At 54.2% G+C, this 27,074-nt stretch overlaps 3 protein-coding genes across 3 annotated transcripts; 1 reads left to right on the top strand and 2 right to left on the bottom strand.

Moving 5' to 3' along the window:
* Nucleotides 1–494: 494 nt before the first annotated feature.
* COCSUDRAFT_56023 (Piwi-domain-containing protein) lies at nucleotides 495–1,676 on the bottom strand (the record flags this gene model as incomplete). The annotated part of the gene is made up of 4 exons (XM_005646817.1): nucleotides 495–548; nucleotides 823–976; nucleotides 1,181–1,337; nucleotides 1,670–1,676. The coding sequence occupies 4 exons, from the start codon at nucleotides 1,674–1,676 to the stop codon at nucleotides 495–497; spliced, it is 372 nt and encodes a 123-aa protein (XP_005646874.1).
* A 28-nt stretch (nucleotides 1,677–1,704) lies between these two features.
* COCSUDRAFT_56022 (hypothetical protein) lies at nucleotides 1,705–23,353 on the bottom strand (the record flags this gene model as incomplete). The annotated part of the gene is made up of 55 exons (XM_005646816.1): nucleotides 1,705–1,902; nucleotides 2,060–2,090; nucleotides 2,205–2,284; nucleotides 2,493–2,629; nucleotides 2,735–2,825; nucleotides 2,984–3,120; nucleotides 3,249–3,450; nucleotides 3,580–3,777; nucleotides 3,918–4,068; nucleotides 4,196–4,309; nucleotides 4,439–4,587; nucleotides 4,724–4,927; nucleotides 5,037–5,250; nucleotides 5,483–5,583; nucleotides 5,812–5,929; nucleotides 6,164–6,297; nucleotides 6,684–6,856; nucleotides 7,047–7,152; nucleotides 7,315–7,356; nucleotides 8,369–8,544; nucleotides 8,750–8,995; nucleotides 9,152–9,322; nucleotides 9,460–9,521; nucleotides 9,651–9,787; nucleotides 10,031–10,265; nucleotides 10,509–10,927; nucleotides 11,515–11,765; nucleotides 11,966–12,164; nucleotides 12,274–12,387; nucleotides 12,519–13,063; nucleotides 13,185–13,272; nucleotides 13,386–13,589; nucleotides 13,940–14,013; nucleotides 14,162–14,260; nucleotides 14,379–14,595; nucleotides 14,708–14,863; nucleotides 14,993–15,133; nucleotides 15,252–15,876; nucleotides 16,061–16,248; nucleotides 16,373–16,660; nucleotides 16,790–17,067; nucleotides 17,178–17,301; nucleotides 17,750–18,009; nucleotides 18,109–18,235; nucleotides 18,736–18,978; nucleotides 19,090–20,601; nucleotides 20,788–20,947; nucleotides 21,041–21,099; nucleotides 21,191–21,438; nucleotides 21,529–21,768; nucleotides 22,100–22,271; nucleotides 22,378–22,503; nucleotides 22,603–22,805; nucleotides 22,909–23,014; nucleotides 23,156–23,353. 55 exons carry the CDS (start codon nucleotides 23,351–23,353, stop codon nucleotides 1,705–1,707), a joined length of 11,271 nt encoding a protein of 3,756 aa, XP_005646873.1.
* An 850-nt stretch (nucleotides 23,354–24,203) lies between these two features.
* COCSUDRAFT_47836 (FolC bifunctional protein) lies at nucleotides 24,204–26,890 on the top strand (the record flags this gene model as incomplete). Its single annotated transcript, XM_005646815.1, has 10 exons — nucleotides 24,204–24,299; nucleotides 24,453–24,604; nucleotides 24,740–24,926; nucleotides 25,081–25,240; nucleotides 25,385–25,521; nucleotides 25,604–25,682; nucleotides 25,801–25,961; nucleotides 26,102–26,346; nucleotides 26,478–26,565; nucleotides 26,707–26,890. 10 exons carry the CDS (start codon nucleotides 24,204–24,206, stop codon nucleotides 26,842–26,844), a joined length of 1,443 nt encoding a protein of 480 aa, XP_005646872.1. The 3' UTR covers nucleotides 26,845–26,890.
* Between the last annotated feature and the right edge of the window lie 184 nt (nucleotides 26,891–27,074).

Genomic DNA, 27,074 nt, shown 5'->3' with positions numbered 1-27,074 from the left:
TTGTTCAGGTAAGTTTAGCAGGACATCGCATTCAGTGGGGAACCATGGCGTGCGCCAGGTGGGACATGAGCAATCCACCATCCTGGTTCACTGTGTTTTCACCATGAAGGAGTGCCTCTAGAGATCACAAGAAGGAGTGCCTCTAGAGATCACACTTGAATATTACATGAAAATACAAGCCACCGAACATCGCTATCTCAGTACCGTTAAAAACACGCCGATCTGGAGGTAACGAACTGGGATACTCATGCATATCAAATCGTGCAGGGAGGAATGCAAATGGGCCGATCTAAGGGCTGTCACAGGCGATGAACATCACAACAAAATAATTGAAAGGCTAGAACAACCTCCAGAATGAGCATTCCGCTTGCAGAGACTACTCGATCGATAAATACAGAGTCTTGAAACTACTCTGTCTCACGCATTGGTTAGCAAAGTGGCTCCTTTCGATTGGGCAACAATGCAACCTTGAGGCGCGCGTCAAGATGTCCTCTTCACACGTAGAACATCCTGTTGAGGAGATTCTTGTGTGTCTCGGCAAAGTCGACCTGCATGAAGGCACAGAAGCAGGACTCAACTCTAGCCATCCAAATGCGCTTCTTGGTGCCAAATCTTGTGGCATGCACTTCCAATGCCACGATCTTCCGACAGCTCATAATTGCTACAAGAGAGACGTTAAGCCATAGACAGGCTGTCCGTACAGCCGCTGAGGACACACTGCCAAAGATATGCTGCAGAGAAGTTTGCTGGCGTGCTGGACCGTTGCTTATTGAGCTGAAACAGCAGAGCAGATTGTCGCTGGGGACAGGGGAGGGTGCGCACATTGGTGGGGCCGGCGCCGGAAGAGACAGAGCTCTCCGTGTCTGACAGGCTCTCGCTCAGCAGGATGCGGCCGCGGAAGGCAGCCAGGTGGGCGTAGTAGCAGGGTGGCACGATTGACACAGAGCGCGTGCAGCGGCAGAACAGGTAGCACATGCTGCGCACACACCAGCCACTGATCAGCAGGCGTCATTGAGTCAGACATGCTGAATTCTGTCAGCTGCTGTGAGTAAGACCCTCTGTGTCCTGATTAATAGAGGGCTGCAATGAGGTCATCACAATGCAATGCGTGCAGAGCAGAGGACATGAGATTTTTCTCTGCAGCCCATTCTGGATGCACGGCCAACTTGTAGGGGCATACTCATAGGTGAAGCTCTGCAGCTGGTCTGGGCCAAGGTTGTTCTGGTCCAGCAGGACGTGGTAGTGCACGGGGCGGCTGGTGCCCTGGATGGAGGCGTGCGCATTCAGGTAGAAGTCATACTCCTTGGGGTGCACGATCGCCCTGTCCACAACAGTCCCTGCAGCATGCGCATGCTTTTTGGAGACGTTGAGAAGTTGCAACCCACAGCCATATCCTCCATTCCACATATTCATCCTTCTTTGCGTGATGCAATACTTGCATTTCTGCACAGGACATATGAGGGAGTCATGGCTGGCCGGGGGCGGTACAAATACTGAGCACCGTGCCCACGGTTGAAATGGGTCTTGCTTGGATCTAGCAAGTCCATTAAAGGGTAGGACATCTGGCACCCTTTACTGCACCTTGTCTGCAGACAAACCTTGCCTTTGGCAGGAATTTGTGTGATGATATGACAACAGAGTTGCATTTCCTTTCCTTCAGAGCCATGACGCCTCATTATGGCATAAGTCCAGACGCAGGTTGACTTAAGGAATGTCTCCGCTGGGCTTGCCTGGGAATACATTGCCATTCCGATCCCCGTCCCTGGGAGTGGCAGGGAACAGGCGGGTGTGGTGGCCCTTGGAAACCACCACGTAGGTGATGGGGATGTTGCAGTCTCTGACGTCGCAGTCGTTCAGCTCGCAGATCGCCTCCACAATCTGAGGGATCTCCAGGCGCTGCACCTGCGCAGCCACAGTGCTTCGAACTTCAGTCAGCTCCTCAGTTCCATGTTTGCCGGGCTGCATGGTGCTTGCGCCTGCTCACTCTTATGCGCTAGACAGACAGCAATGATGATTTCAATTTTTTTTCTAATGCCATGGACGTGGCATGACAATGTACCTGCGGGTACTGGCCCTCCGACACACCATCCCTGCACACCATTGCAGTGATCAGACTAAATCTACGAGCACAACAGTGCATGCAAATTTAGAAGAAAAATCCAAGCACAATCCTTTCATTGCAGTTTATGATGGCATACCTGTACATGATGATGCGTCTTGGCTTGATTCCATTGTTCCTCCTCCAGAACTCTTTCAGCAGCTTGATTGTCGCCCCCTTCAAGTCCTGCACAGCCCCGACAGAACACCCAACATATAACGCAGCTGAAATGTGAGAAAGTTTTGCTTAGTAATGAGGCACATGCCGTACTTGTGAGATCATGTGAGCCATGCCCATTATGTAAAGGAGCGGCAGGCACGCTTTGATTTGAGCAGTGTGCAAGCAGGTATGGAGTAGAGCGAGCTGCAGCTATGCATGGCTCACTGAGACGCACCCCCAGAATCACAACACGGTGCGCCTGTGGCATGATGTGTGCGCCAAAGCAGGACAGAGATTTGTCCAGTGAGCCAACAACAGCTGCCACGGATGGGCTGCTCTGACTGAAACCAACAGGGTGAGTCACGTCCGCGCCTGCATATGCCCAAACAAATCATGCGACTTCCATCAGGGCATTATGCAAGCAACACAGCACTGTGATATTTGGTGGCCAACCATGAAGCTTAGAAAGGGACTCACCCAGAATCATGAAGGGCTCATTCATCCACGAGACAGGCTTTGAGATGAGGTTGACATTCACACCGCCCAGCTTTGCATTGATCTTCATGGCCTGCAAAACACAGAGAGCAGTCATGTTGGTGTCACCTTCAAGATGCAGGAAAAAAAAACCCAAACATATTTTTAAGGGCAAGCGTGCATCTGGTCCAGCCTTCAGAAAAGTAATGCGTTGAGCAGTGTTTCATACATCAAACAGATTGAATCACTTACCACATTGCCAATGTACTGATCGCGTCCACGCTTTGGTGGGACGCCAATACTGCCCTTCTGCGGATTGAAGCATTGGCTTGGGACTCCCAGATGAGAGTCAGATGCGCGCTTGACCTGCTTGTACACCTCTGTCTGGCCTGCAGTGCGCCACAGGTCCTGAGTTACTCAAAAGTCAATAATTGGTGCTTGGCGCTGCTTCAGGCAAATTGTCTTGGTGTTGCTTGGCAGAGATCTGTATGGGAGATGTTTCTGCAAATGGGCGCACCCCTCTCTGGCAGGACGACAAAGATGATGTCTGGGTCTCTCTTGAAGAAACCCTTTGCAGCCTCGAATGCGGCCACCATTGTCTCCCCAGGATATGTGTACATGCCGTCGTGCCAGACAATGACGGGGTCTGGCACAGTCGTCATCCTGGGCACCTGTATGCCCAGCTTGCTGCAGCCCCTGAACAGCTCCCGCATGAAGGTCTGCAAATGCACAACATGATCCCTCAATCAGGTGTTTGCGTCAGTAATTTGCTGAGCTGGTGGTCTTCATCAACACGCTGCAAAACATTCTTGACATACACTTTTGACTGAGCAAGCATGCAAGGCTACCTGCAGCGATGCAGGATCGTCGGGCGGGCCGCCAGCGAAGCGCTGGTTGCAGAAGCAGACGACTGCAAAGGAGGTGATGACACCAGGTTTGAAGAAGCCGCTGCCCCGCATGTCCCAGGAGCCACGGTCAGCTTCTGGCACAATCTTCCGGTTGTTGGAGTACTGCAGCTCAGGTGGGGGCAGCTGGCGCCCAGTCACCTGCGCATGCATGCAACAAGGGCACCTTACATCTGCTGCAGCCAATTGGGCCATTGAGCCCTGTAGTATGGACAGCGGCAGAGATGCTACTGCTCACTCTGTAATATTCAGCAGCAGATGATGAATGTCTTGAGGCTCACCTTCAGGAAGGCTGGGTCCACAGTCATGCCGAATGCCTTCACCACCGGGTCATTTGGTAGGTCTGCAAGCTCCCTGATGCACTTCTGGAGATACTCCTTGCGCTCCTGGGGCCTTTGTGCAGCTGTCTTGATCATCTCTGCAGTCTGCCTCCTGCACCATGCAACACATGTCAGCATGCATGGTTGGTGCTCAGGTTGTCAAATGAAACTCCCTTTGCTCTAAGGGTTATCGGTGATCAATGTGCCAGGCCATGTCAAGGGTAGCAGAAGAGCATTACTCATCCAGCTTGAGGCGCCTCTGGCCCGGGGCAATCCAGCAGACCTCGGGGGGCAGCCATACCGGCTTGGTGGGCGTCCCCACATTGATGCAGGGCACCTCAGGGAACTTGACGCTGCAAGCACAAATCCCAAAGTCAGTTGATTTTGCATGCAGAGGATTGCTTGGCATGTTACCAGTAGGCACATTGACAGCCAGAAGAGAGCAGATACTGGTGGGTATAAATGCCAGAAGACATGCAAACCTGATGTGGTAGTGCTCTTCGTAGTACTCAGCCACCGTCATGTCCCTGCCATCTTGCTGATTGTGGAATGTCAGGTCAGCCGGGCCCTTTGGCATCAGGCCCTTGGCGCGGTACTTGCGTGAGAAAGCCCCTCCCAAGCGCACTTCCACCTGCCTCACAGTGCCATGTGAGCTCCTGACATCAAAGGACATGTCCAGGTTGTCAAAGGAGGCATGCCTCATTGTTATTGCACATTTTGCAGGCCAGATGAATGAGCTGTAGAATCATTAAGCTGTAGAGTCTCACCCGGATGCCTGTGATGGCCTTGCTGGCGGTGCGGAGCTGCTGGGGAGTCAGGCGCGCAAAGTCCTTGGGGCTGCGCAGGCCCACAGCGCGGCAGAGGAAGTCGATGACAGGCTGGGGCTCCAGGAAGGCGGTCGCTGCCAAGTCGACATTCAGTGTCAGGCCGCCCTGAGAGGGACGCAGCGATTGCTGGTAGCCCAGCCACACCTACATGGCCGAGCCCACAGCCAGAGAGCATAAGAGTAGAAGCCTACATCGATGTGAATGCAGAGATGAAGGGCAACAACGTCATAACATGTCACACTCTGTTCTGAACGTTTGGCAGCGAAATCAGCTGCATCAAAGTCATGATGTTGGTGGGAATGGTGCATGCCTCGGCGCCGTTGCCCAGAGGCCTGACTTTGTCCGGGTCATTCCAGAAGATGGCGCGCGCAAAGGTCTTGACCTCATCGCGGTAGCTGATGGAGTGCTTCAGGGCAATATCCAGGGCCTGCACAGCGTCCTGCGGTATCTCGTCCCCATCCTGGCCCCTGCATGACATTCATGTGTTAACCCAAAGCCATATCTCAGCGAGAGCGGCCCGTTTCCTATTATTTCTGGGTTGTCAAGATTCATAAAAGACAGCATGCCCAGGATTAAATGATGGGTATGGCAGACAAGCCAGGAGAGGTCCTGTTCGGCACCAGGCAGCCACATGCCTGATCTCCAGGTGGGCCCAATGCAGCAAGTATAAGGGAGCATGATGATCCAAACGGGACAAACCTGACAAATTCGAGGAGGCTTGTGATGCTGATGGTCTGCGCCCATTTGATGCTGACTTTAAAGAGCCGCTCGCGTTCAGACTCCCCGTCTGTGGTCTCCACCTGCAAGCGATGTAAGACATCCCATCACCCCACATCTGAGGCTTGTCATCAATGTGTTTACATGGAATATTGCCATGCGCTGTTCTTCGCTGACCATGTGCTTTCATCTTTGGTGTTCGTGGATCATGCTGACTCTGCATGCATGGACCCACTACTCATGTCGCAATCATTCAGGATGTCATGCGTCAGTTGGCATGCCAGAAATTAAGCATCCTTGCCGGACATTACCCTGAATATGCTCTCGTGCTGCGGGAGGAACAGCTTGGCAGCATAGATGTTCTTGCGCCCATCATACGCCCACACGTTTGACCACCTCTCCTGTTCTGCAAGAGCCTTAACAACCCGCCTGCATGCACACAGGCTTCACATGAAACACACTGCATCAGATCCAACACATGGAAAGGTCTTGAGCCTCTAGTTCAGTGTGCCCACAAAAAATGCCATCAGTAGCTAGGGGACAGGAAGATTCACCAGCAGTTGCATCCTGAGCTTAGATCCAAACCTTCCAATACAGTGGCCAGTGATGCATGCTGAAGAGAGTGAGCACTCTTGACATGAACATGTCAAATGATGAGCTCACCTGGACAGCTCAGATGTCAGTGGCTTCTCCGGGGCAGGAGGAGGGTTGTCCCTCTCAGCAATTGCCAATGTCTCCATCTCCTCCTCTGGCCGGGGGCGGCGCATAGAGGTTACAGTAACATCATAGTGGAATGCCTGGCAACACATGCAGAGTGTCACTCCCAACCTTCTTCAAGGCCACTCTCTCACTGTGAACAAGTATGTGCAACTCATCAGGCAGCAATGTGACGCTTGGCACATGTACATGCCCTTCATTTCACAAGCATTTGAAGCGGGGAGGAAATTGGTGCCTGCTCCAGCTTGCAAGACACTGGGAAATGATTGGCAACGAGCTGCAGCGTGCGGTGGGCAAGCTTGCCAAATCCAGGCCTTTTTGGACGAGGCTGCATCCCGGTCGCCTGCATGCATGACACAGGTTACGCAGGTCTTGACAATATCGCAACAGTGTGTTTTTTTGGTCTGCCAGGTAGCTATAGCGTGAGCTGCGGTGCTTTGGAAGCTTGATCAAAGTACTGCTGTACCTGCACGGCTTGGGGGAAGCTGCCAAATGTCTCCTCAATTTTAGAGACGCTCGATTCTGCACTGGGAAGGGTCAGCTGCGCGCCGGGACGGGCTGCAGAGCCCAACTCCGGCTCTCTGTCTGGGCCAAAGCTTGGAGGAGGGCGGTCGTCAAAGTCGCCACGCCCACGGCCCCCTGCATCCAGGCATGCATGCGAGACATGCTCAAGGCAGGCTGTACAGTTCTGCAGGCCTGCCTGCATGTGAGACATGCAAAGGCAGGTCAAACCCTGTACAGCAACACCTGTATGGGGAGAGGTGAATTGACATGCATGCATGTCCCCGTCTGTGCTTGTCAGCCCACAGTTATGAAGCAAGTGCCTGACTCACTTCCCCCCCGGCCGCCTCCGCGGGAGTCACCCCCACGGCCGCCACCGCCGCGACCAACACCTTCCCTTGGCCCACGGCCGCCACCACCGCCCCTGCCAAAGTCTGCACCAGAAAACAAGGATGATCATGAACTCAACAATCTCAACACATGCATGCAGCTTGTTGTGGTTCATTCTCTGGTTTCTCTGCAGGCACACATCAGTGTAGACATGGCCAAACAAATGAGTGCAGGTGATGAGCAAAGCCGTATGTCAGTGGCCTCACCCCTGCTGCCTCCTCCCCTGCCTCCTCCAGGCTCTCCGCTGCCTGCAAACCCAAGGCAGACAAGTAGGAAACGGGTGATGCCCTGACTGCAAGCAGGAGATGCAAAGCAGCGGAACAAATCCATTGCAACGAGAGAGTGCGAGGTGTCCAGGGCAGCAACAGGGGAGCGATTCGAGATCTGACCTCTGCCACCGAAGTGCTCACCTCCACCTACGCACAGACCTTTAGTATTACCATCAAAGTGATCTCAAGGTCCAGCATTCTTGGCAGACGAGTACTTCGACGAAAAGCAGTGCGGCCGTCTGAGTTTTTAGAATCCCTCGTGCTTGTGTAGTGGTTTGTAGACTGAAGCGTCTTGTCAAACAGAGGACAGATCTTACGCTCACTGAGACAGGGGCAATACAGGGTGCTCACCACGACCCCTGGTGCTCATCCTGATGCTTTCGAGACGCTAGTACCCCTCAAGCCCTAGAGACCACCTGCAACGATCGCAACGGTCTGGCCGTGAACGCTAAGCGACAAGAACAGATCATATTTGTGCAAAAAGAGGACAGAGCAGGGGATCACTGGGTGCTTGTTTGCAAGCTTGCTCTGAAGCTCTTAAGAGTACCTGTAGAGAATTAACACACGCAGCGAACGCAAGGATCGGTTCTGCACGGTCTTGTATTCGCTGCTCACGGCTTCTGAGAGCTGCTATGACCCTCACAAGAGCATATTCTGTGGAATTCACAACTTGATATGCAATATGGGACTCGAAGGTCTGTGCCCTGTGAGGTGAGTCTGACGCGTCGGGCGTAATGAGGTAGAGCAGTTGCATGTCTCATTTTCCTGGGATGGGCCAAGGCATCAATTTGCAATGAGAAGAGCCAATGTAAGTTGCTATAGATAGTCACACATGAGCTCAACCTTTTTGTGTGTGAACTTGTGCATTCTGAACTTGATCACTCATGTGTACAGGTGCATTTCTGCCGACTAACTTCAACACTCGTGCATGCACTGAAACGTCTGCATGCTTAAGCCTCTAGGATGGTCAACCTAGTCACTGTGCCCCAACAAGCTGCAACTGCATCATCGCGGACAGGACAACGCCCCAGCCTTCTGGGATGCTGGCCTGCAGACGTAGCTGCAGCGAATGCCTCCGACTGGAGCCATCCTGGAGACCGGGGCAATGAGCTTTCGGAGCGGTCATCTGCAGCTGACACTGGTGCTGCTCCAGCCGCATGGTGGCACCTGCAACCAACCATCCAATCAAAAATGGTTGAGAACTGCTTTGTTGGGTTCTTCTCTAAGGAGGCAGGCGGGCACATCCCTCAAGGGATATCGATACCATCGCAAAGGCGGTGCTTGCTGTCTAGAAAGGCAGGTACTTCAAAGAGTCTTCTGGCAATGTCAAACAATGCTGGATAAAGCTAGAGGCAAAGGAGTCTTGCCCTACCTTCTAGGTGCAGCACAGCTGCCACATGTGAGCCTTCATCTGCCAGGACCACCAGAGCGAAGTCTGCCAGGACCAGAAGAGGCCGGTTCACAGCCAGCGCACCCAGCACGCCCCCCCCTGACTCCCCAAGCAGGGTGGCCTCTGCAGCCCTGCAGTGCAGCCTGTACCCACCTGCCTCTGCCAGCTGTGGCAGTGCAGACAGCAGCCGCCTGCACAGCGCTGGGGAGGCACTGCTGTCGCCCTCGCCTGCATGCATGACATGCATGCCAGTCAAAAATTTCACATGCAGCATTTCTGCAGCAGAGCCCTCATGCATTATGACCGAGTGTCCTCTGCTCCCCGGCCAAACTAAGATTCCACTTGTTTGAAGACACTCACGCAGAATTCTTGTCAGGGAATGACCTGCAAGGTGTTGGGCACGCCGAACCGATGCCTGGCGAGCAACTCCAGTTGAAGAGGCAATGCCGGCAGTCACGCCTGACACCAGATCCAGAGCCCCAGTCAGGGGCAGCCCAACTGCTCCCAGGAGGCCCCGGCTGACGCCCGCCACAAGGCTGCTGCTCTTCTCCGCGCCTGCGCATATAGAGCTGCATTAAGGCAGAGCATCATGCAGTTCGCAGCGACAATGCATGGCGCCTGAGCAGAAATTGACGATCATGCACGAGCAAACGAGCCTGTCCTCAGAGCCTCCCCTTGGGGTGGTTGATTACCTTCTTCTTCCCCAAGACGCTGAATGCCGTGTGCAACTCCGTTCCCCGCACCCAGGGCCGTCCTGTTAAAAAGGGACTCCTTTTGATACACGTTCACACATGTATGTTGCCCCTTGATGCTGCCAAACTATCAGATTCGCAGTCAAACGGTCGTTAGATGCAGATCGGAGGGATGAGACCGGTGTCTGTACCGGCTTGATGGGCGGACAACCATTGAGCGCTTGAGCACATGTGACGCGGCTGTGGAGAAGCCTGAGATGGAGGTCAGGGTCCAACCGCTGACATACCACAGCAGAGAAGCTGGGCCTCTGCCCAGGCTCGCCAGAAACTGCATACAAAAAGAACTCACTCAACTTTACCGCAATTCCCACTTCAATAAAACTTGTATAGAAGCTTATTCTTAGCGTACGTATTTGCTAATGGTCAATATCAATCAGTGCAAACATGCATGCTTGTCCTTCTGTTTGCCTGCATTACTGCTCCCACTGATCTGCACACCCAGGGTACACCCTGAGAGTCCAGATCCCACATGACAAGCAACGCCCAGCAAAAGCAGTGGAAGATCTCCCACCTGGGCTGGGGAGCCGGCCATGAGGGCGGCCAGGGGCAGGCCCAGGAGATCCGCCAGGCCGGCAGACATGCTGGACAGGAGGCCAGTCGGGTTGAGCAGCAGCTCCAGAGAGCCCAGCACGCCTGGCGCACTCAGCAGCGCCTCTGCTGTGTAGTGCGCCAGCGCCCCCTGCAGCACCACGCCCGGCCGGAACACCAGCCGCCGCCCGCGCAGCGCCGACAGAGTCACCGGGGCCCTGCAAGCGCGCACGACACTGAGCAACCATCACAAAAGTGCAGTTTTGGGTAGAAGATATCAGTTCTCCGACAGGCCATGCTGGCGTGTGCTGCGCTGTCAGCTTGCAGAGTTGAGCACTCTTCAGGAGACTCAACTCTCCGATCCCTTTTCTGCTGCCTGTCACCTCCCATAATCATAGCATGGACAGTATATATATTTTAAGAACGAGGCAATTACAAGGTATATGGGATTTTATTCTCACCGGTGGGTGTCAATGGGGTAGGGGATGCGCTGGCTGGTGCCGGCCACGTGGATGTCCACCAGGAAGTGCAGCGGCCCGAAGTCCAGGTGCTCTATCAGCAGCCTGCGCGCGGCGGCGATCTGTGCCTCGACCGCCAGCTCCTCCCGCCAGGCCTGCTCTTCCGACTGCCCTGTACCCCGCCCTCCGCTGCCCGCGCCATCAGGCTGACTCCCACTGCCTCCAGCAGAGGGGGCTGTGAGTGCGGTGACAGTGGTGCTGGCCGCCTTAGGCTGGATGAGGGTGGCTGCGCGCTCTGCAAATGCGAGGAGGGCGTCGTCCAGAGCCAACGCGAGTGCAGGCAGTCTCAGGCTCAGGCTGCGGACCCAGCTGTTTTGCAGTGATGCCACCTGGGTGCTGCAGCCATCTGACGCCTGGATGACCTGACAGAACACAGAAGTCTTGGTTGAAAAAAGTACAGAACCCACATGCCATGCGATCAAAATCTCAGTGCCACAAGGAGGTTGGCTTAAGTGCAAAAGAATTCATCCTGAGCATGGCAATGGCTCAGAATGTCAATGGCTGCTCTCACGTTCTCACAGGAGATCATTTGAATTAGGATCACTAACCTGCAAGTCGAGCAGCAATGGCGGGCTGCTTGCAGCTGTTCCTGACGCCTCTCTCCTGGGAGCTTCCGTGCAACAGATCACTGGATGGGTGCTCCCTGGCAGATAAGAATCGCACTGAATACCCCTGGCTGCCAGCCTGGCGTTCATCCGGACGGCAGAGTCATTGCCAGCACCTGCATGTCACAAAGGGATTAATCGCATTACTTGCCTGCATGCGAGCAAAAAGTTGTCCACAGCAAGCAGGCAATGCTTTATTACACTGTAAGGCAACTGCAGTATCATGTAAAGCAGCATCGAACAAAGAAAAGCATCTCACCCCTGTGTTCACTCCTGCAGAGCAGCACGCTCAAGGCATCCGCACAAAAGCAGAAAGCCTCTCTGGCGGATGGCTGCGTTGCGACCTGCTGTTTCCTGGATTCTGCCTTCACAGAAGGGCCAGTCCCCAGCAGACGCCTGCGCTCGTCGTCCCAGAGACTGATCTGCAGGCACTGCAGCTTCACAAAGAGCTGCAGCGGCTGCCTGCCCGTTGCAGCAGTCTGGTTGTCTTTGCTGGCAGAGATGCTGCTGGTGCTCGACTGCTCAGTGCTGCTAGCATCTTCTAGCTTGACATGAACCGTAGCTCCCAGCTGCCAGACTGTGGCCTTGACCCATCCTGCATCAGCAAGGCCATAGATATGAGACGACCTGCTGCAGCAAACAAAAACAACAACAGGTTCAGAAAGAGAGGCTCACCTTCTGAGACTTCGGTCCCGGGAAGCAGGACAAAGCTTGCATCCCAAACATCTGACCCTGCCCTCCTGATCCGCATCAGGGGCCCGTGCCCTACTGCCAAGTCCCTGCTGGAGCGCTGACCAGCCACAGACTCCAGGAAAGCCTCTTCCTCCTCGGCATCGTCAGCGCTGGCTTCTCTGGTGGAGTGCCTTTCTGCTGAGGAAGGAGCCGAGGCACTGTCAAAATGCTGAGACGTGCCGGCTGCAACACGCCACGTGCGCTGCCGCTCCTCATATACTACATTACCCTCTTCCGCCACGATTGGCAGTGAGATGCCAATCTGTCACAGAAATGCCACAGCAAACCTGAAGTCCCAATGCAGTACGGTCCAAAAATAAAAATCTGTCTGGTCAATATATATGTAGCATAATTTGATGCATGATACTCACCTCTACATCAGCATGGCTGTTGTTGGAGATGAATACCGGCGGCTGAGAATCCACAAAGAAAACAAAATGAAGGCGGCCACTCTTAGAGAGCACTCTGCAGGTCAGGAGAGCTTCCTGCATGCCACACAAATATCAGACTCGCTCCAATGCTGTAAAGGAACGTTACAAACTAGAAATTGAATGAGCCCAGTGCCCAGCTCCATAATACGGGCGTTCACCCCGGAGGCATTCATAAGGCCTGTTACCTGGCCTTGCTCATCTTTGAGCCGGAAGCGAGTCCGAGCGCCTGCGCCCTTAAAGAGCTGCAAGCTCCGCTGCATGCCATCTGTGTCATGCACGCCTGGCGGTGGGTTTGGTGCAGCATGCTGCTTCCTCTCCACTCCAGCAGCCTCCTCAAGGAATGTTGCAAAGCTGTCCACAAAGGATGGCGCGGGCTTCTGAGCTCGTGCTCTCTGCTGCTCACCCCGTGTGCTGCTGTGGGTTGCGCTGCTGCCTGCTATGCTCGGTGTGAGGGCCACAAGAAGAGCATGCTGCTGGACATCAGCGCCGCGCCAGGTGTCCAGCAGCGGCTGCATGCTGCCTGCGGGTATGGCTGTGGACTGACTGCCAGTCTCAGGGCTGCTGGGCAGCACATAAAGGGCCCAGGGAGTGAGGTTGCTCACGACCAAGCCTGGGGAGACGGATATGTGCGCGCTCTCGCAGGGGTCTCTGAAGCCGCCAGTTGCTGTGACTCCCCGATGCTCGCTGACTTGCATGCTTGCTGAGATGTAACGCACCCGCTGAGCGGCACCTGCAGGACACAATCTCTCTTCTGAGCGGAGATTATGCAGGCAAATTCAAGATTCCATAGATCCCGTCAATAGGAGTGCGGAATGCAGCCAATCTGAAAGCCAATGTGGTATGCCATGTACCTGTCTCGCTGGATCGCAGTGCAACAAGGCTCTGCTTGTCATCTTCCAGGTCGAAAGCTGAGGAGCGTAGACAGGTGTCGCCCTCGCCCTGGGCAGGAATTCACAGCCAAGCATATCAGAATTTTGCTGCATATCTGCTCACAAGAGGTCATGAGCCATAAAGTTACGGATGGCGACTAAGTCTTCAAGACAGTTCTCTACCTGCAGCTGTGAAGCTGCACAGCTGCTCTGTGCCAGGATGAGCTGGCTGGGCCTCTGGCCCGATGGCTGCCAGTCAAGCATTGAATGGCCCAGCCCATCAATTGTAATTGATGGAGCGCCCGGCAACTCCAAGGTCACAGGGAGCTCTGTCCTGTTGTGCAGCTCAGATTGGGGCATCACTCTCAGGCGCACCACTGGCTGACCCTGCCACATGAGCACCAAGATGAGCTTCACTATTTGGTCAAACTACGGCCCAGATGAACAGCCACTTTCCAGTATAACGAAAGGTACCCTCTGGTTGGTCTGATACATTTAATCAAAAGACACGAAGGCTTCAGATACCTGTATGACAGGTTCTGCCAGCAGCAGCAACAAAAGACGCCCTTTCCCATGCCCAACTTCCACACCCCTGAATTGACCAGCCTTTGGGAGAGCCACATTCTGGCTGCCTTGACTGCCCTTCTCCTGCACCTCACATGACCAAGAAGCTGACAATGCTGAGACTTACTTGGCCATGCAACAACCACTGTGCTGCATAATAGAATGCCTCATACCTTCCACACTCCTGGAAAGACAAGGGGCTCAGACCAGTCTTGAACATGTGGTGGACCTGCTTCCCCGTCGTCACCTGGAGCATGCAAGAACACTCCTCCTGAGCGCCTTACACTGAAAAGATAAAGGGTGTTCTCTTCAGCATGTGACACATGTTTTAAGCGTACTGTCCGTATCACATGCACAGCATGCGCAACAAAATTTGAATCTAAAGAACTGCGTACCAGGCGTGGCAAGGCACAGAGCAAGCCCTTCACCGCCCTCACTTGCTATTGGCAGTGGAATCTCCGCCCCAGGCTGCACAATTGCTCCTACAGGACTGCCTGCACAAATTCAAAGACCCGATAATACTTGAACTTTTGCAGATATCTGAATGAGAGAAAAAGCGCCTTTCATGCATCGCGACAGAGTAGGAGGAACATAATTAGAGATGGAACGCACCTGAATGCATTGCATCGTCAGCAGCATGCAGGCGCCAATGCAGGCCGCGGGAGAGCCCATTGTGGAGCAGCATTGGTGGCCAGAAGATGACATGTACAAGCCCACTCGCATCAGCATGAGTGACCTGGCAGAACAGGCCTGCTGGCGAGGTGGCATTGGGTCCCTTCGGTGTCTCAGGGGCGTCAGCACTCAGACCTCCTGCTTGGAGGCGAATCACCTGTCACAAAATATTCAAGGGGAATGTCACTGATCTAGGATATGGAGAATCGGTGGAAATAAGGCAGCAGAGTTTGTTATCTAATGCGTGGTGATTTGAAGCTTTGATATACCTGTGGGGTGATGTGGCCGAGAGGAATCTCCAGGGACCAGCCGTAGCCTCTGCCTAACCAGATCCTGAGCGCTGTCTGATCGCTGGAAGGCACAGCACTGCTGCCGGAAATAGCGTAGCTGACCATGAGCGGCTGAATCACACTGGAATGCTCGTCCTGCTGCACACGAACCCGCATTACTTCACCTTAATACTAGTAAAGGACTGACTTCCCACATATTCTCCGCAAAGAACTCTATGCTGCTCACATAACGATCAGTGAGAAAAGCAGGTAAGGTCCTCTCACCTGCGGGGGGCCCAACTCAATGGTGTTGTTGATTGGTGAGCACTGCAGCGGACTGCTGATGACTTGCAGCTGCAGGGCTGTAGCAGTCCTGTTGACCAGAGCATGGCTTGGCCGCAGCACAATGTGCCATGTGCCATCCACCTGTGAGGTTGCCAAGATATCAAGTTTGTTATCAATGAATCATTAAGATATCATATCGCTGTGTTTCATGCATCCTGGCTTTCAGGGCACTGTAATAAGCGAAAGGTCTGAAACTTACCTGGGTGGTCAGCACGGACAGGAGAGCACGCACACCAGCTTGCACTGGGATGCAAACTACGGTGGCAGACTCTGCCAGGCCTTCAAATGCCTCACTCCACTGCAGCGGCACGTCACAACCATCCACTGAGGAATGCCCCGCCTGCTGCATCTTTGAACAGCTGGTTCCCGTGTGCCGGACCTGCTCCCCTGTCAGCACTGCGGGTGCTGCGCTGGATGCTGCTGAGCTTACACGAAGCTGCCTCCTTGCGTTCTGGTCCAGCCCGGGAGCAGAATGCCAGGTGTATCCCTTGCTGGCGCCACTGGGCAGGAAAACTCGCTCATGTGTACCCACCTGCCCGATAAAGAGGTCTATGGGGCTGCTATTCTCCAAGTGCATGCAAGCCTTGCCGCTGCTGCCTGCCCTGCTGGTGAGGCCAGTTGCCTGCTGTGCAGTTCCATCTCTGGTGCCTTCCCTGTGGGGTGCGTCTGCTGAGGAAAGCTCGCCATTGTGAGGCAAAGGAGGCATGTCTGGCTGGCTGTGGGCCTGCAGCTTCTCAATGCTCCCTGCTGCAGATGCCATCAGGCGGCGCAGCTGCTGCATTCCCAACTCGCTGAGGCGCACAATGAGAGGCCCATCTTCCACACTGTGAAGCAAAAAAATTCTGTCTCGAATTGCCAAATTCGTTTATCCGACAACGCATGCTTTGTAATCTTGCAGACGATAATATCAGGTCCACAAACTCTGATTTCATGGCGCACCAAATTCTGATGGAGATGCCGGCGCTCTGAGGCAGGGGCCTTGCATGCAGCATTGAATCTTGAGGTGACATGCTTCCCGCCACGCCTGCCACACTTGCCGTGCCTGGCTCTGGCTCGCCAGAGACCTCTGCTGAGGCGCTCATGCTGAAAGGCTCCAACAGCAGCTCTTGTGTGAGGGTGGACTCATCCAGGTAGGACACCTGAACAGAGCCCGAGAGCTGCACAGCTTGCGCCAAAGGCCATCGGCTGACGCCCACCTGCACGCCATTTACAAGGGAACTAATGCAGCACCGCAGGGATGCCTTTCACAGAAGAACTTGATGGCCTCATCCTTAAGGAGACATTCTGCATCACTGAGGAGAGAGATTGAGAAGTCATCACCTGCAGGTCCCGGACATCCACCAGGACACTGTCTTCTTGCAGCAGAGAGCTTGTTCCGTACGTTGACGAGCTGTCATTCAGGCAGACCCCGAGGCGCAAATGTTTCGCGCAGAGGATGAGCGTGAAGGGGACGAGGCACAGCGGAGGACTGTGGGGCACATCAGGAAGGCCGGCTCCTGCAGGATTGATGTACAAGCTGCGCAGCATGCTTGCAGCGCCACACCAGGAGCCCTTAGTGGGCCGACCTTCCCAGGAAAGCTCCCACTCTTCCGCTGCTGGCACATCACCCTGCAGCAACATTTTCAAAGTCCTGATCCGAGTCGACCCCAAGACATACTACGTGTCTCCATACTACACGTTCATGGAAATCTACGTTGCAACGTTGCATACGCATGCATTGAGTGGGCACACCCAGACCTGCGCGGTGAGGAGCCAGTGGGATCCAGGAGGAGCGTCAGCGCTCAGGCTCCCTTGCCATGTGTCCAGCACAAGCGGTACAGTCACCGAACCGCCAGAGCCCTGATCGATCCCGGACAGCTGCACGCTCACGCCCGCCAACCCTTCGTGCGGAGCTGCGATGAGGACGCGGTGCACTTGTCGCGGGTAAGGTAACCTCCAGGAGACAAAGCTGCGGGCTGCCTGGCTCCAGACCCCTGAGGTGGCGGCCTGATCCCCACAGCTGATCTGCAGTGGCCCTGCAGTAGTGCGCATTCGCACAGCGTCACCATCTAGAAAAAGACATCATTTGGTGAATGTGACAAGTAAGCAAATTTTGGTGTGTATCAGCGATTGGTTCTTCCGATACCTGGTCTTGCACCAAGGTTGTCTATTGGCTCGAAAAGCCCACAGCGCAGGTCATCCGCTACAAAGCCTGGCGTGTCATGGCCATCATCGATCTGGCCCGGAATGGGCTGCATGCTTAGCGCCATCTGCATTATACATCACCCTTCAACTTTCAAATGATAATCCATGGATTTGGTTTTTTGGCACTCTAAGACCTCTTCTTGTTGTTCAGGTGATTGTTCAGGTAATTGTTGACAGGTACCACCAGCATGACCAGAAACCACCTACCTGCGGCTTGCTGAAGCACTCTGCCAGCGATTTCAGTGCCAAGAGCACTGGCACTGAGGATTGCAGGAGGAGGAACTCTCCATCAATGTTCAGACACAAGGAATCGTTTCTGCATGTCGCACTCATGTGAATGGCCGCGGGCAACAACAGGGGGGCACCCCTGTATGGCAATCCTGCAGCGCTCCATACTCAGCTCAGATCATGACCATTCCAGGAATGTTTCAAGTAAATTAAGCAAAAAAATCTGTCTTGCAGCAACGGCACACCTGGACCAAAGAGAGTCAGGGCTGCTGACACCATGCTCACTTCCACATGCGTGCTGAGCGCGGTGGGGAGTGGCCACTCGCGCATTCTCTGCCGTCCTGCATCGTGCATGAGCAGAACCACATCCTCTGCGCGCCCCACAGCGCTGGTGGCACCCTTGGGCAGATCGCTGGCAGACATGCTCGACTGCTCATGACTCGCCATGCAGTCAGATGCAGCTTCCAGGGTGATGCTGCGCACAGCCAAGCGGGTCATCCTTTCTGGCTGCGCTGCAGTACTGCTCCTCTCTAGAGCCCTCTCATCTGCACCCCATAAATATACCGCTCGTCACTCATGCGCTGCCAAAGGGAAAAGTTGGGGCACAAGCATGATTGGTTGTTAGCAGGTGCACAGAAACACACCTTTTGAGGATGCTGGACGAGCAGGCACTGCGCAGAGGACAGCCAGTAGTAGGGCCTGTGCTTCACTTGTCACTGCTGGGGTGACTCGGGTCTCCACCGTGTGCACATTGATGGAGACGTCCTGGGTCTGCTCATCTACAGCACCGCTGCCAGCCTTGACTCTCGAAGTCACTACAACTCCAGGCTGGCTGCTGCTAGGACCTTGACACCTGCAGCTAGCACGCAACAATTCTGCAGCGACACTACAACTAAAAATGCGAGCTCACGCCTATAGGACAGGTGCATGTGGAGAAGCTGCAGAATTAGAACAAGTACCAAAAGTAGGTCCATACAAACTTCTCTGATTTGTCACCTCAATGTCGAGATCAGCTGCACGTCCTGGTCTGACACAGGGCACAGTGTGCAGATGTCAATGAGTCCCAGCTGCATCTGCATTAATTGCATCAAGCTCCTCGACTTGTCAGTAACATGCGCAGAAGCCTGCAAGCCAGAAAGAATCCAAGTCAATCACATGTGCATCCAGATGCATGCATGAAATCTGGACAGAACCATTGAGCGTTCATGATCAAGCTCATCAATATTCAGCTTTTTCAGAACCGCTCTCTTTCCTGGACCATTATATCGCACCTGTGAAGATGTGGTCTCCAGCTGCAAGGCAAAATTGTGAAGGCCCACAGCAAATCCTCTGGTGCAAGCAGAGAGCTGATTTGTCTCTGGAGGCAAGGCGTCCACAGTGGCCAGCTGCCCAGAGATAATGGCAATGCTGGCCTGCATGCTCCTGCCTCCATGACCGCTTGCAAGCTCTGCTGCAGGATATTGCGGCAGCACAGGTAGGAGTGGAGCCCGCACGAGGCTCACCATCCAAGAGACCTGTGCAGAATGCCCAGTCAGCATTGCTGCGGATGTGAACCACCTTTGTACATACCGCTATTGTAGTATTGGGAGGGAGGGAGGGTTGCCGAGGAACTGCAATTTCCGTACCAGCAATGTGAGCTGCCGCAGTGCCAGTGAGAAGGATATGCTCTGAACGCTCAAACCCAGCGGGCCTGCCTCCCCTCCACCTTCTGGCTGGGAAGGACCCTCCAAGCGGATGTCATGCACCAGCAGGATTGGTGGGCCGCATGCTGACAAGCCAGAGGTATGCTGGCTGGCCTCCTGGCTGATATCACCGCCCCCAGGGAATTTGCCGACGCTGACCTCACAGGCTGGCACCGTCACAGACAGACCGGGCCCCGCCATGAGCACCAGTCGCACGGCTGTGCATGAGACGCCCTTCCCCACCGACGCACCATCACCATGCTGATCATACTGAGCTGCTGCCGCATCAAGGCAGAGAGCCGCAGAAACTGAGGGGCAGGAGAGCCTGAGCGCATGGTGCGCATTTGTGTTTGCCTCCTCTGTAGCCATGAAGTGGCCTGCGCCGGCCGTTGCGTACAGCATCTGCATGCGGCTCGTCTGCAGTGTCAGGGTTGCTGAGGATCCTGCTGAGCCTGCCTCATCGGTCGGTGGGCACCTCTGCGGAATTGGACCCCTGAATTCCCTGGACGTCTCTGCGACCGCTCCCTCTGCGACTGCCTGTAGGGCAGCCACCTCGCCGCCGCCCATGCGAAGCAGCAATGGGCTCACCGCCATCGCCGCTACCCAGGTCTCACCGCCGGCAGGAGACGTCTGCCCGGTGTCTGGCTGAAGCGCCTGACCGCTGTGAGCACCGACTGGTTGCCCCTCCCTCGGCTGAGCGGTGCCGGCTGACGCTGAGGCATCGGGTGAGATACTGGCGGCAAATTCCGCCTCGTGCACTATGGCTTGCACCTCAATGGCGTCTGATATGCATCGCACGCCCGCGGCGGCAAGCGCATCCTCGCCGCCGCTCCTGCTTGCGGCGTGCAGCCATCGCTCTGCAACTCCAAGGCGAGCCCCAACAACGGCCACTCGCAGCGCGCTCCCCGGCAGGGGCCGCCTCTGCAGCCCGAAGAGCTCGGCCGTGAGGCTGCCTGGGCGCGCCGTGGGCCGGAAAGGCCCCAGGTGCACGCTGACCCGCTGCACGCACAGCGCCGCGGCTTCCGCGCGCAGGGAAGGTGCCGACAGCGCCACCAGCTGCAGCGACATCACCGAGCAGCCGATCACTGCGCCCCCTGTCAGCCACGCGGGCGGCGCGAGTCTCTGCGCTGGATTCTGTTGCGAGTCTCCAGAGTCTGCTGCATCGCTGTGGCCATTTACAGATCCGGCCATCTCCTGATCGCCAGGTGCGTTCCTGCTCGATGCAGGATCCCCCATCTGCGGCGGCAGCAGCCCCCTGAAGAAGTCGAGGAGGTTCATTGCCAGGCCAGGCACGTACGCAGCAAAGAAGTGGCCCACGTGGACGGAAGCCAGATGGGGCACTGGCGCCGCCGGGTCCCTGTCAGGCTGCCAGCGGATCCGCAGTGCCAAGCTTTGTCCATCGCTGTCAATGAGGGCAGAGCTCTCCACGCCCTCCACAGGATACAGACCAAGCACCTGCAAGACATGCGCGTATCACCGAGATGCACAAGTGAATTCACGCCGGTGACATATCACAACTGAATGATGACCAGTGCAATCTGTCCTAATACTACTGCTTCACATGGCAGCAGAATAGCACTAAAAATTGTCCAAATTCTCCCCAGAAACTATTGCCAAGGGTGATCTCGCAGGTGTCCTCACCACGTCCTGCACGACTGATTGTTCGGGCTCTTCAAGGGTGCGCAGCACGCTGCAGCTCCGGAGCTGGACATCAAGTGACGTCAACTGCTCATTTGCTACTGCGAGGCCCACTTGCAGGAAGGTGAACTCTGCTGACAAGAAGGCTGCTGTTGAAGGAATCCTGCAGCACCAGGATATGTCAAAACACCTTTAAGCATGACAAGCTCTTCAACTGAAAAGATTCCAAGCAGCAGGCATGTCGAATCATAATTACCTGGATGCCAGCTGGGTGCGAATTTTGGATGTGAAATCCGCTGCTGCCTGCGCGCCGACCTGGACATGCACAGCTCAAATCAGCAAGCATGCAGAGTGCAGTGCCCGTACTTGAGCACCAAAATGTGCACCTCTCTGGGGCCTTCTATACCTGCTCTGGCAGCGAGGCGGCTGGCGAGAGCGGCAGGGAGGCGGCAGCTTCCTCCAGCTCCTCCAGGAAGGACGGGGAAGCTGCAGGTATTGCTTTACCCTTCAGCGACGCTCCTGGGAGCGGATTGCCGGGGCCAGCCTTGTCCCAAATGGCTGTGGAAGTGCGGGGGGTAAGAGGAGGGCTCAGTGTCTGTCCTCCTGCTGTCCCTCCTTCAACCACAGAGTCGTGCAACAGCAGCACAGTCCCGCCTGCAGAAACGCTCAAGTCAGGTGCCACATGTCGTGAAGTCATGTTGATGTGCCACAAGGTTGTGGGACCATGTAAAATAAGAGTGGCACCTGTCAGGCTGCACGTGAGTGCGACGCGGATGTTGGACTTGGATATCTTTGGCACAGGCGGCCCTTCGTGTGCCGTCTGAGCGCTCTCCGCTGCAGCGTCGTTCACAATGAAGCTCCAGACCGATCCAACTGTGCCCATAGCGCCGGCTGCTGCAGAAGAGACCCCGGAGGTTGCGCTGCCTCCGTCGCCTCTGAAGATGGCCTCTGCTGCGCGCCGCCGCCTCTGCATCTCGCGCCTGCCTGAGTCACAGACATACATGCTCTACCCGAGGGCCTAGCGAAGCAAAGGCATGTGAGGTATGTGCAAAGAACTATAAAGCTGCAAGAAAGGCAGGCGGCAAATACCCACCCACAGCCTTGCGGGGAGAAAATGTGGACGGGAGGGATCTTGTTTGGGTCTCGGCCAGTTCCTGTCCCTGCTCTGCTTGGCTTCCTGCATGTTAAGTGTACACAAATGAATTAGCAAGTTCAAAGAATGTATTTATTGACATGTAAGAACCATTATGCTTTTTCTATTGGTTGCTGGGAATCTGAAGATTGAAGAAGCAGATGCTCTGCAAGTCATCACTACCTTCTGAGTGGCCAGCAACCCTGGGCAATGCAGCAATGAAGGCAGCCAACGTTGACAGCCGCGACTCGTTCAGAGCAACAGCTGTTGATTCAATCTTGACATCAACAGATCCATTGTACACTCCCTGATCCTGCTTCTCCAGGACGGCAAATACTGGAAACTGTGCTGATATCTGCAACAAAGGAACAAACCTGTTTGAGCTATTTTGGTCATGTCATGTATGACTTATACTGAATATTACACGGCCACAGGATGAGGACACACAAATCAATACTTACCAGGGCTCCAGCAGATACAAATAGGGGCTGCTGAGGTGACCAAGCGCTGCCCCTTGCTGCCAGGCTCTCCAGAGATATGACAAGGCTTGAGAACTCTGCATCCTTCCTCAGCCAGCTCCTGGAGTCCTGAAGAGCACCCGCCCAATCTCAGCTGCTGATCTGCTCCAAAGATTCTATCTTCACATTTTCGCAAACCCTGAGCAGCCATCTGCAGTGGTGACCAACCTCCAAGTTCTCCAGCCGCAGGTCATCGGCGGTCTTGACATGCAGATATTTGCAGGTCAGCGTTGCCAAAGTGGCAGGCGTCTTGTATTTCACGACGATGTTTTTCACGTTGATGGTCACGTTCAAGAGCGTGCGCATGAGCATGTTCGCCAGAGATCCCATCCAGCCCCCGCCCAGAAAAGGCTCATCGCTGCCCTTGGCCTCTGTTGACAGGCACAGATGCTTCGGTGCAAAACAATTGTCTGAGCATGTGCACTCACGTCAATGCATGCATGAGATTGTCTTCCCTTAAATTGGGGATGCTACCTTTGGCAACTGCAGAGGCATCCATGCTGTCACCCCACGTCTGCTCACCAGCACCTTCTGCTTTGACAGACCCCGACAAGACCACCTCCACAGTATCCAGAGTGATCTGCAGCCATGCATGCATTCAGCGCTCAACAGTCCATGCATGCGGTGCCTTGTCATGCTGAATGCTGCCACCACCGCATTCAAGGATAGAAAGCAGAACCTGGATGGGCTGCGAGGTCAAGCTTGTCCAGGGAATCGATACTGTGAGCTGCATGGCAAATGCACGCTCCACAGCAACGGGCAGCTTGTGCAGCAGCGTGTCCAAGTTTAGCTCCAGGTTGTGCAGGGTAACATTGCCCCCTTGAAGTGACGCACGTAGGTCTGCTCCGTCACTGCCAGCCGCACTCTTCACAAATTTGCTCAGGAGTCTCCCCACGAGAGGCGTGAGAAGAGACTCCATTAGAAGGAGCCACAAGACCTACAGCTTCAGGGGGCTGTTGTGTTCTCAAAACCTGGGAAATAGAGCAGAGACATTCTTATAGAACAAAGCAGTACACGAAGCTGGAAATTGGCACCCCCTTTGCGTTTTGTACCATCGATGCCAGATAGAAATGACTAAGAAAAAATTTCAAGGGAAGCTGCACAAATACCAGCACAAGTGCAACTAAAACTATCCAGACGCTCAACAAAATCCCGTGGTTTATGGAAGGGAATTTTGTGCTGACCTGCATGAAGATGGTGATGTCAACATCTGCAAAAAAGCTTCTGACCGCACAATTATTGTGCCGGGCAAATTGATGCGCATCTCACTGTCTGAACTTTTTGATGGTGACTTTCAATATGCTGATGTTGTATAAAAATTCTCTCTCTTGCTGTTGCATGTCGTCCAAGGATAGACGCGATGACTCACCATCCCAGCTGCAGCATACATCTTGCCAAACCTTTTCGGAACGGAATTATCATCGTCTTAATTGCTCAGCTGACTTGCATATCGATTACAGAATTGCCAATACATAGATGCTTTGTTTTCTCGCCTGATGAATTCTTCCTGATCAGATCCCCTTCAGAGATCTGGTTTGGTTTTTGAGTGGCCGAGCCCAATATGGTGATAGGACCTCTTCAAAATAATCCATGATCCTCTCCGCTGCGTCTGCAAGGGCCTCCGTGTCTTTGTTTGCTCACCACAGAGCAAGGTGATTACTGCTTATCGGCACACTTTATGTACCCAAGGAGATGTCATTAATTACCACAGCGCCTCACAAATCGAGCTGACATGCGTGCTGTGGGTCAGGAGGCTCATCACCAATGCGATGGGTGGAGAGGATTTCTTGCAGAGCTTCATAAACCACGAGAAGAAAGGAGTGCCTGCTGGAGCTGGTAAAGATGATAAGGGAGGGTTTGATATGGTGAGATTGCACAGAGTTGAACATTCCTGCATCCCAAAGCACCACGGATGTCAGGCAGTCTGCCTACATGTGCTTGCTCACCAGGCCCTGGTTTTGTTGCCCGTCAAACCTGGTTGATTAATTCCAGGACATCAAGCATTCCCTTGCATGCAGGGCCGTATGCACCGCCTTCTACACGCCATTGGGGATCCACACCACGAATTGAAAGTGGTGCACGTGGCCGGCACAAAGGGAAAGGGCTCCACAACTGCGATGCTGGCGTCTGTTTTGCAGGCAGCGCAGTACAGTGTGGGCACATACACCAGGTGTGAATTTTCTACTTATCAACTTCAGATTTCACATTTGTGCTCTGTTGCCGTTGCCATGTCGTACTTTCTGGTTCCTAGTGCATACGAGGCATTTGCCTGGATCACTGAGGCTTGACGACAAATGTTCTGCAGTCCTCATGTGACCACCCTACGGGAGCGCATCTCCATCGATGGCAAGGCCATCTCAGAGGCGTCCTTTGATGGGCTCATCAGCAAATTGGAGGCTGGTCTGGTCAGAGCACGGGATGAGGAAGGGTCTGCTCTGTCACACTTTGAGGTCATGACAGCCCTCGCCTTCAAGTATTTTCAAAATCAGCAGGTGATGCTTTCTGCAATGCAGTATAGCCCTTCCTTGACCCGAGACGGATGAAAGTTTCTGTCATGCCTGCTGGGGCTTCCATGACCCTCTGCAACAAGAATGTTTGCTGAGTCATGGATGAGCTCTGCATGAAGCTATTATTTGTGATTGCCAGGTTGACATTGCCATAGTAGAGGCTGGCCTTGGAGGGGCACGTGACGCAACAAATGTCTTCTCATCTGACACTCTGAAGCTGGCCATTATCACTGCCATTGGCCTTGAACACCAGAAAGCTCTGGGGGACAGCATTCAGGAGATAGCATCCGCCAAAGCAGGCATTTTCAACCCCTTATACAGTATTGTCAAAACGTTTAATGACACTGCGGTTCTGCTTGAAGCACCTTTATTGCAATAGCTGACCTCTGAAGTCAATGACAAGAACGGTTGGTTGAGGATCGTCCTTTTGACTGGCGCCGCAGGCATCATGAAGCAGGGGCGGCCAGTAGTCATTGCGCGGCAGCCAGAAGCAGAAGCGCTCCAGGAGCTCCAGAGAGCTGCAGCAGAGAAGGAGTGTGAGATTGTGCAGGCGTCAGATGTGGTGAACCTCGTGTTCAAGGTAAGAGTACAGTGTGAAGAGAGTAATTGCAATTCCTTTGATCCTGATGGCTCTGCTAATAGTGTGTGTCTTGTGCAAGAAGGGTCTTGATGATGTGGAGGGGCAGAGGCGACAGAGGGCTTCGATGAGCTTTTCTGCAGAAATATCCGGAGAATTGACAGGTAAGGCCCGTTTGCCTGCACCTGATGTGGAAGCTGCAAGTTTTGCCATCTGTCCGCCTGATCACCATTCCCTGGTCGCGCATTTGTGGCGGTGATAGAATGGTATATTGTCTTGCAGATGCACAGGTAGACTTGCAGCTCATGGGGTCCCATCAGCTAGACAATGCAGCAACAGCAGTGGCGGCTGCTCGCTGCTTACAGCAAGATGGCTTTCCGGACATAAGCGCTGATTCCATAGTGAAGGGATTGTCCGCAGCAACCCTGCCTGGGCGCTTCCAGGTACCTGATTTATCTTTTTTTAGCAACTTTCTCTACTCACACCTTCTCGCATAAGGGCAAAAGACAGGATGTTTCTGTGGAAAATTTGCTGAGTTGCAAAAATTTAGTTCAGGTGATAAATGCTGTGGTTTGCATGCCAGGTGGTGCGGCTCCCAAGCACTTCAGAGCAGGAGCCTCCATGGCTTGTCCTAGATGGTGCACACACCCCTGCATCCGCTGGGGCGCTGGTGAAGACCCTGGCTCAGGTCTTCCCTGATCAGCCGCTGGCATTTGTGGTCGGCATGGCAGATGACAAGGACCACAGGGGCTTCTTGGCCCAACTGAGGGAAGCAGGCCCCAAAGCTGTCGTCTTCACTTCAGTCCCAATAGCGGGCGCACAGCAACGGTGAGCAATGTAGCATAGTGAACTGCACAACGGAGCTGTGGTCATGACATGCAGCACAGGTGAAATTTGCACCCTATGTGGATGTTGTTGCACTGAGTGCTTGAGCAGATGATGCTTTGACCTGCATGCAGGAGTGCCGCTCCTGGAATGTTGGCGGCAAACTGGCAAGCAGTGGGCATGCAGCTTAGACGGCCTCAGCGGTGCAGAGAACTGATTAAGGTGACGATTGATACCCAACAGACATGATGCATGTGTCTGTCTTTCTGCTGTGTTCGCACTTCTAAGGTGACATGGTATGAAGCATTCTTGCTTTGCATACATAAACAGGAATTAAATGTTGAAAACTTTGCTTGTGCGCAGGCATCTCTGGCGTCTGCTGTGGAGGCAGCGAGGAGGGAGCTGATGGCGACAAGGCAGCAAGGAGCTGGTGTTGTGTGTGTCTGTGGTTCACTGCATGCAGTTTCTGAGGCATTGTGTACACTTCCCTTTGAAGGATGAAAAGCGTGCTGGCTACCAACCTTGTAAAGAGCAAGCTCTGAAGACCACTTTCAAGAGGACAAGTTGAACCGGACTGCGGTACATGATATCAGTTTCTGTATGTCTGCAGGCTACAGTCCTGATTACAACTTCTCTACTTACTATCTCACAGGATAGCTTGCTGCATGACATTGCATGACATCTTGATACTTGAATTTCACTTCCCCTGAACATTCAAACTGGTAACTAGA

Source organism: Coccomyxa subellipsoidea, assembly GCF_000258705.1.
Source record: "Coccomyxa subellipsoidea C-169, whole genome shotgun sequence".
NCBI classification, from domain to species: Eukaryota; Viridiplantae; Chlorophyta; class Trebouxiophyceae; family Coccomyxaceae; genus Coccomyxa; species Coccomyxa subellipsoidea.
Note: the sequence above shows the minus strand (reverse complement) of the source record. Positions and strands in the feature narration are given on the sequence as shown.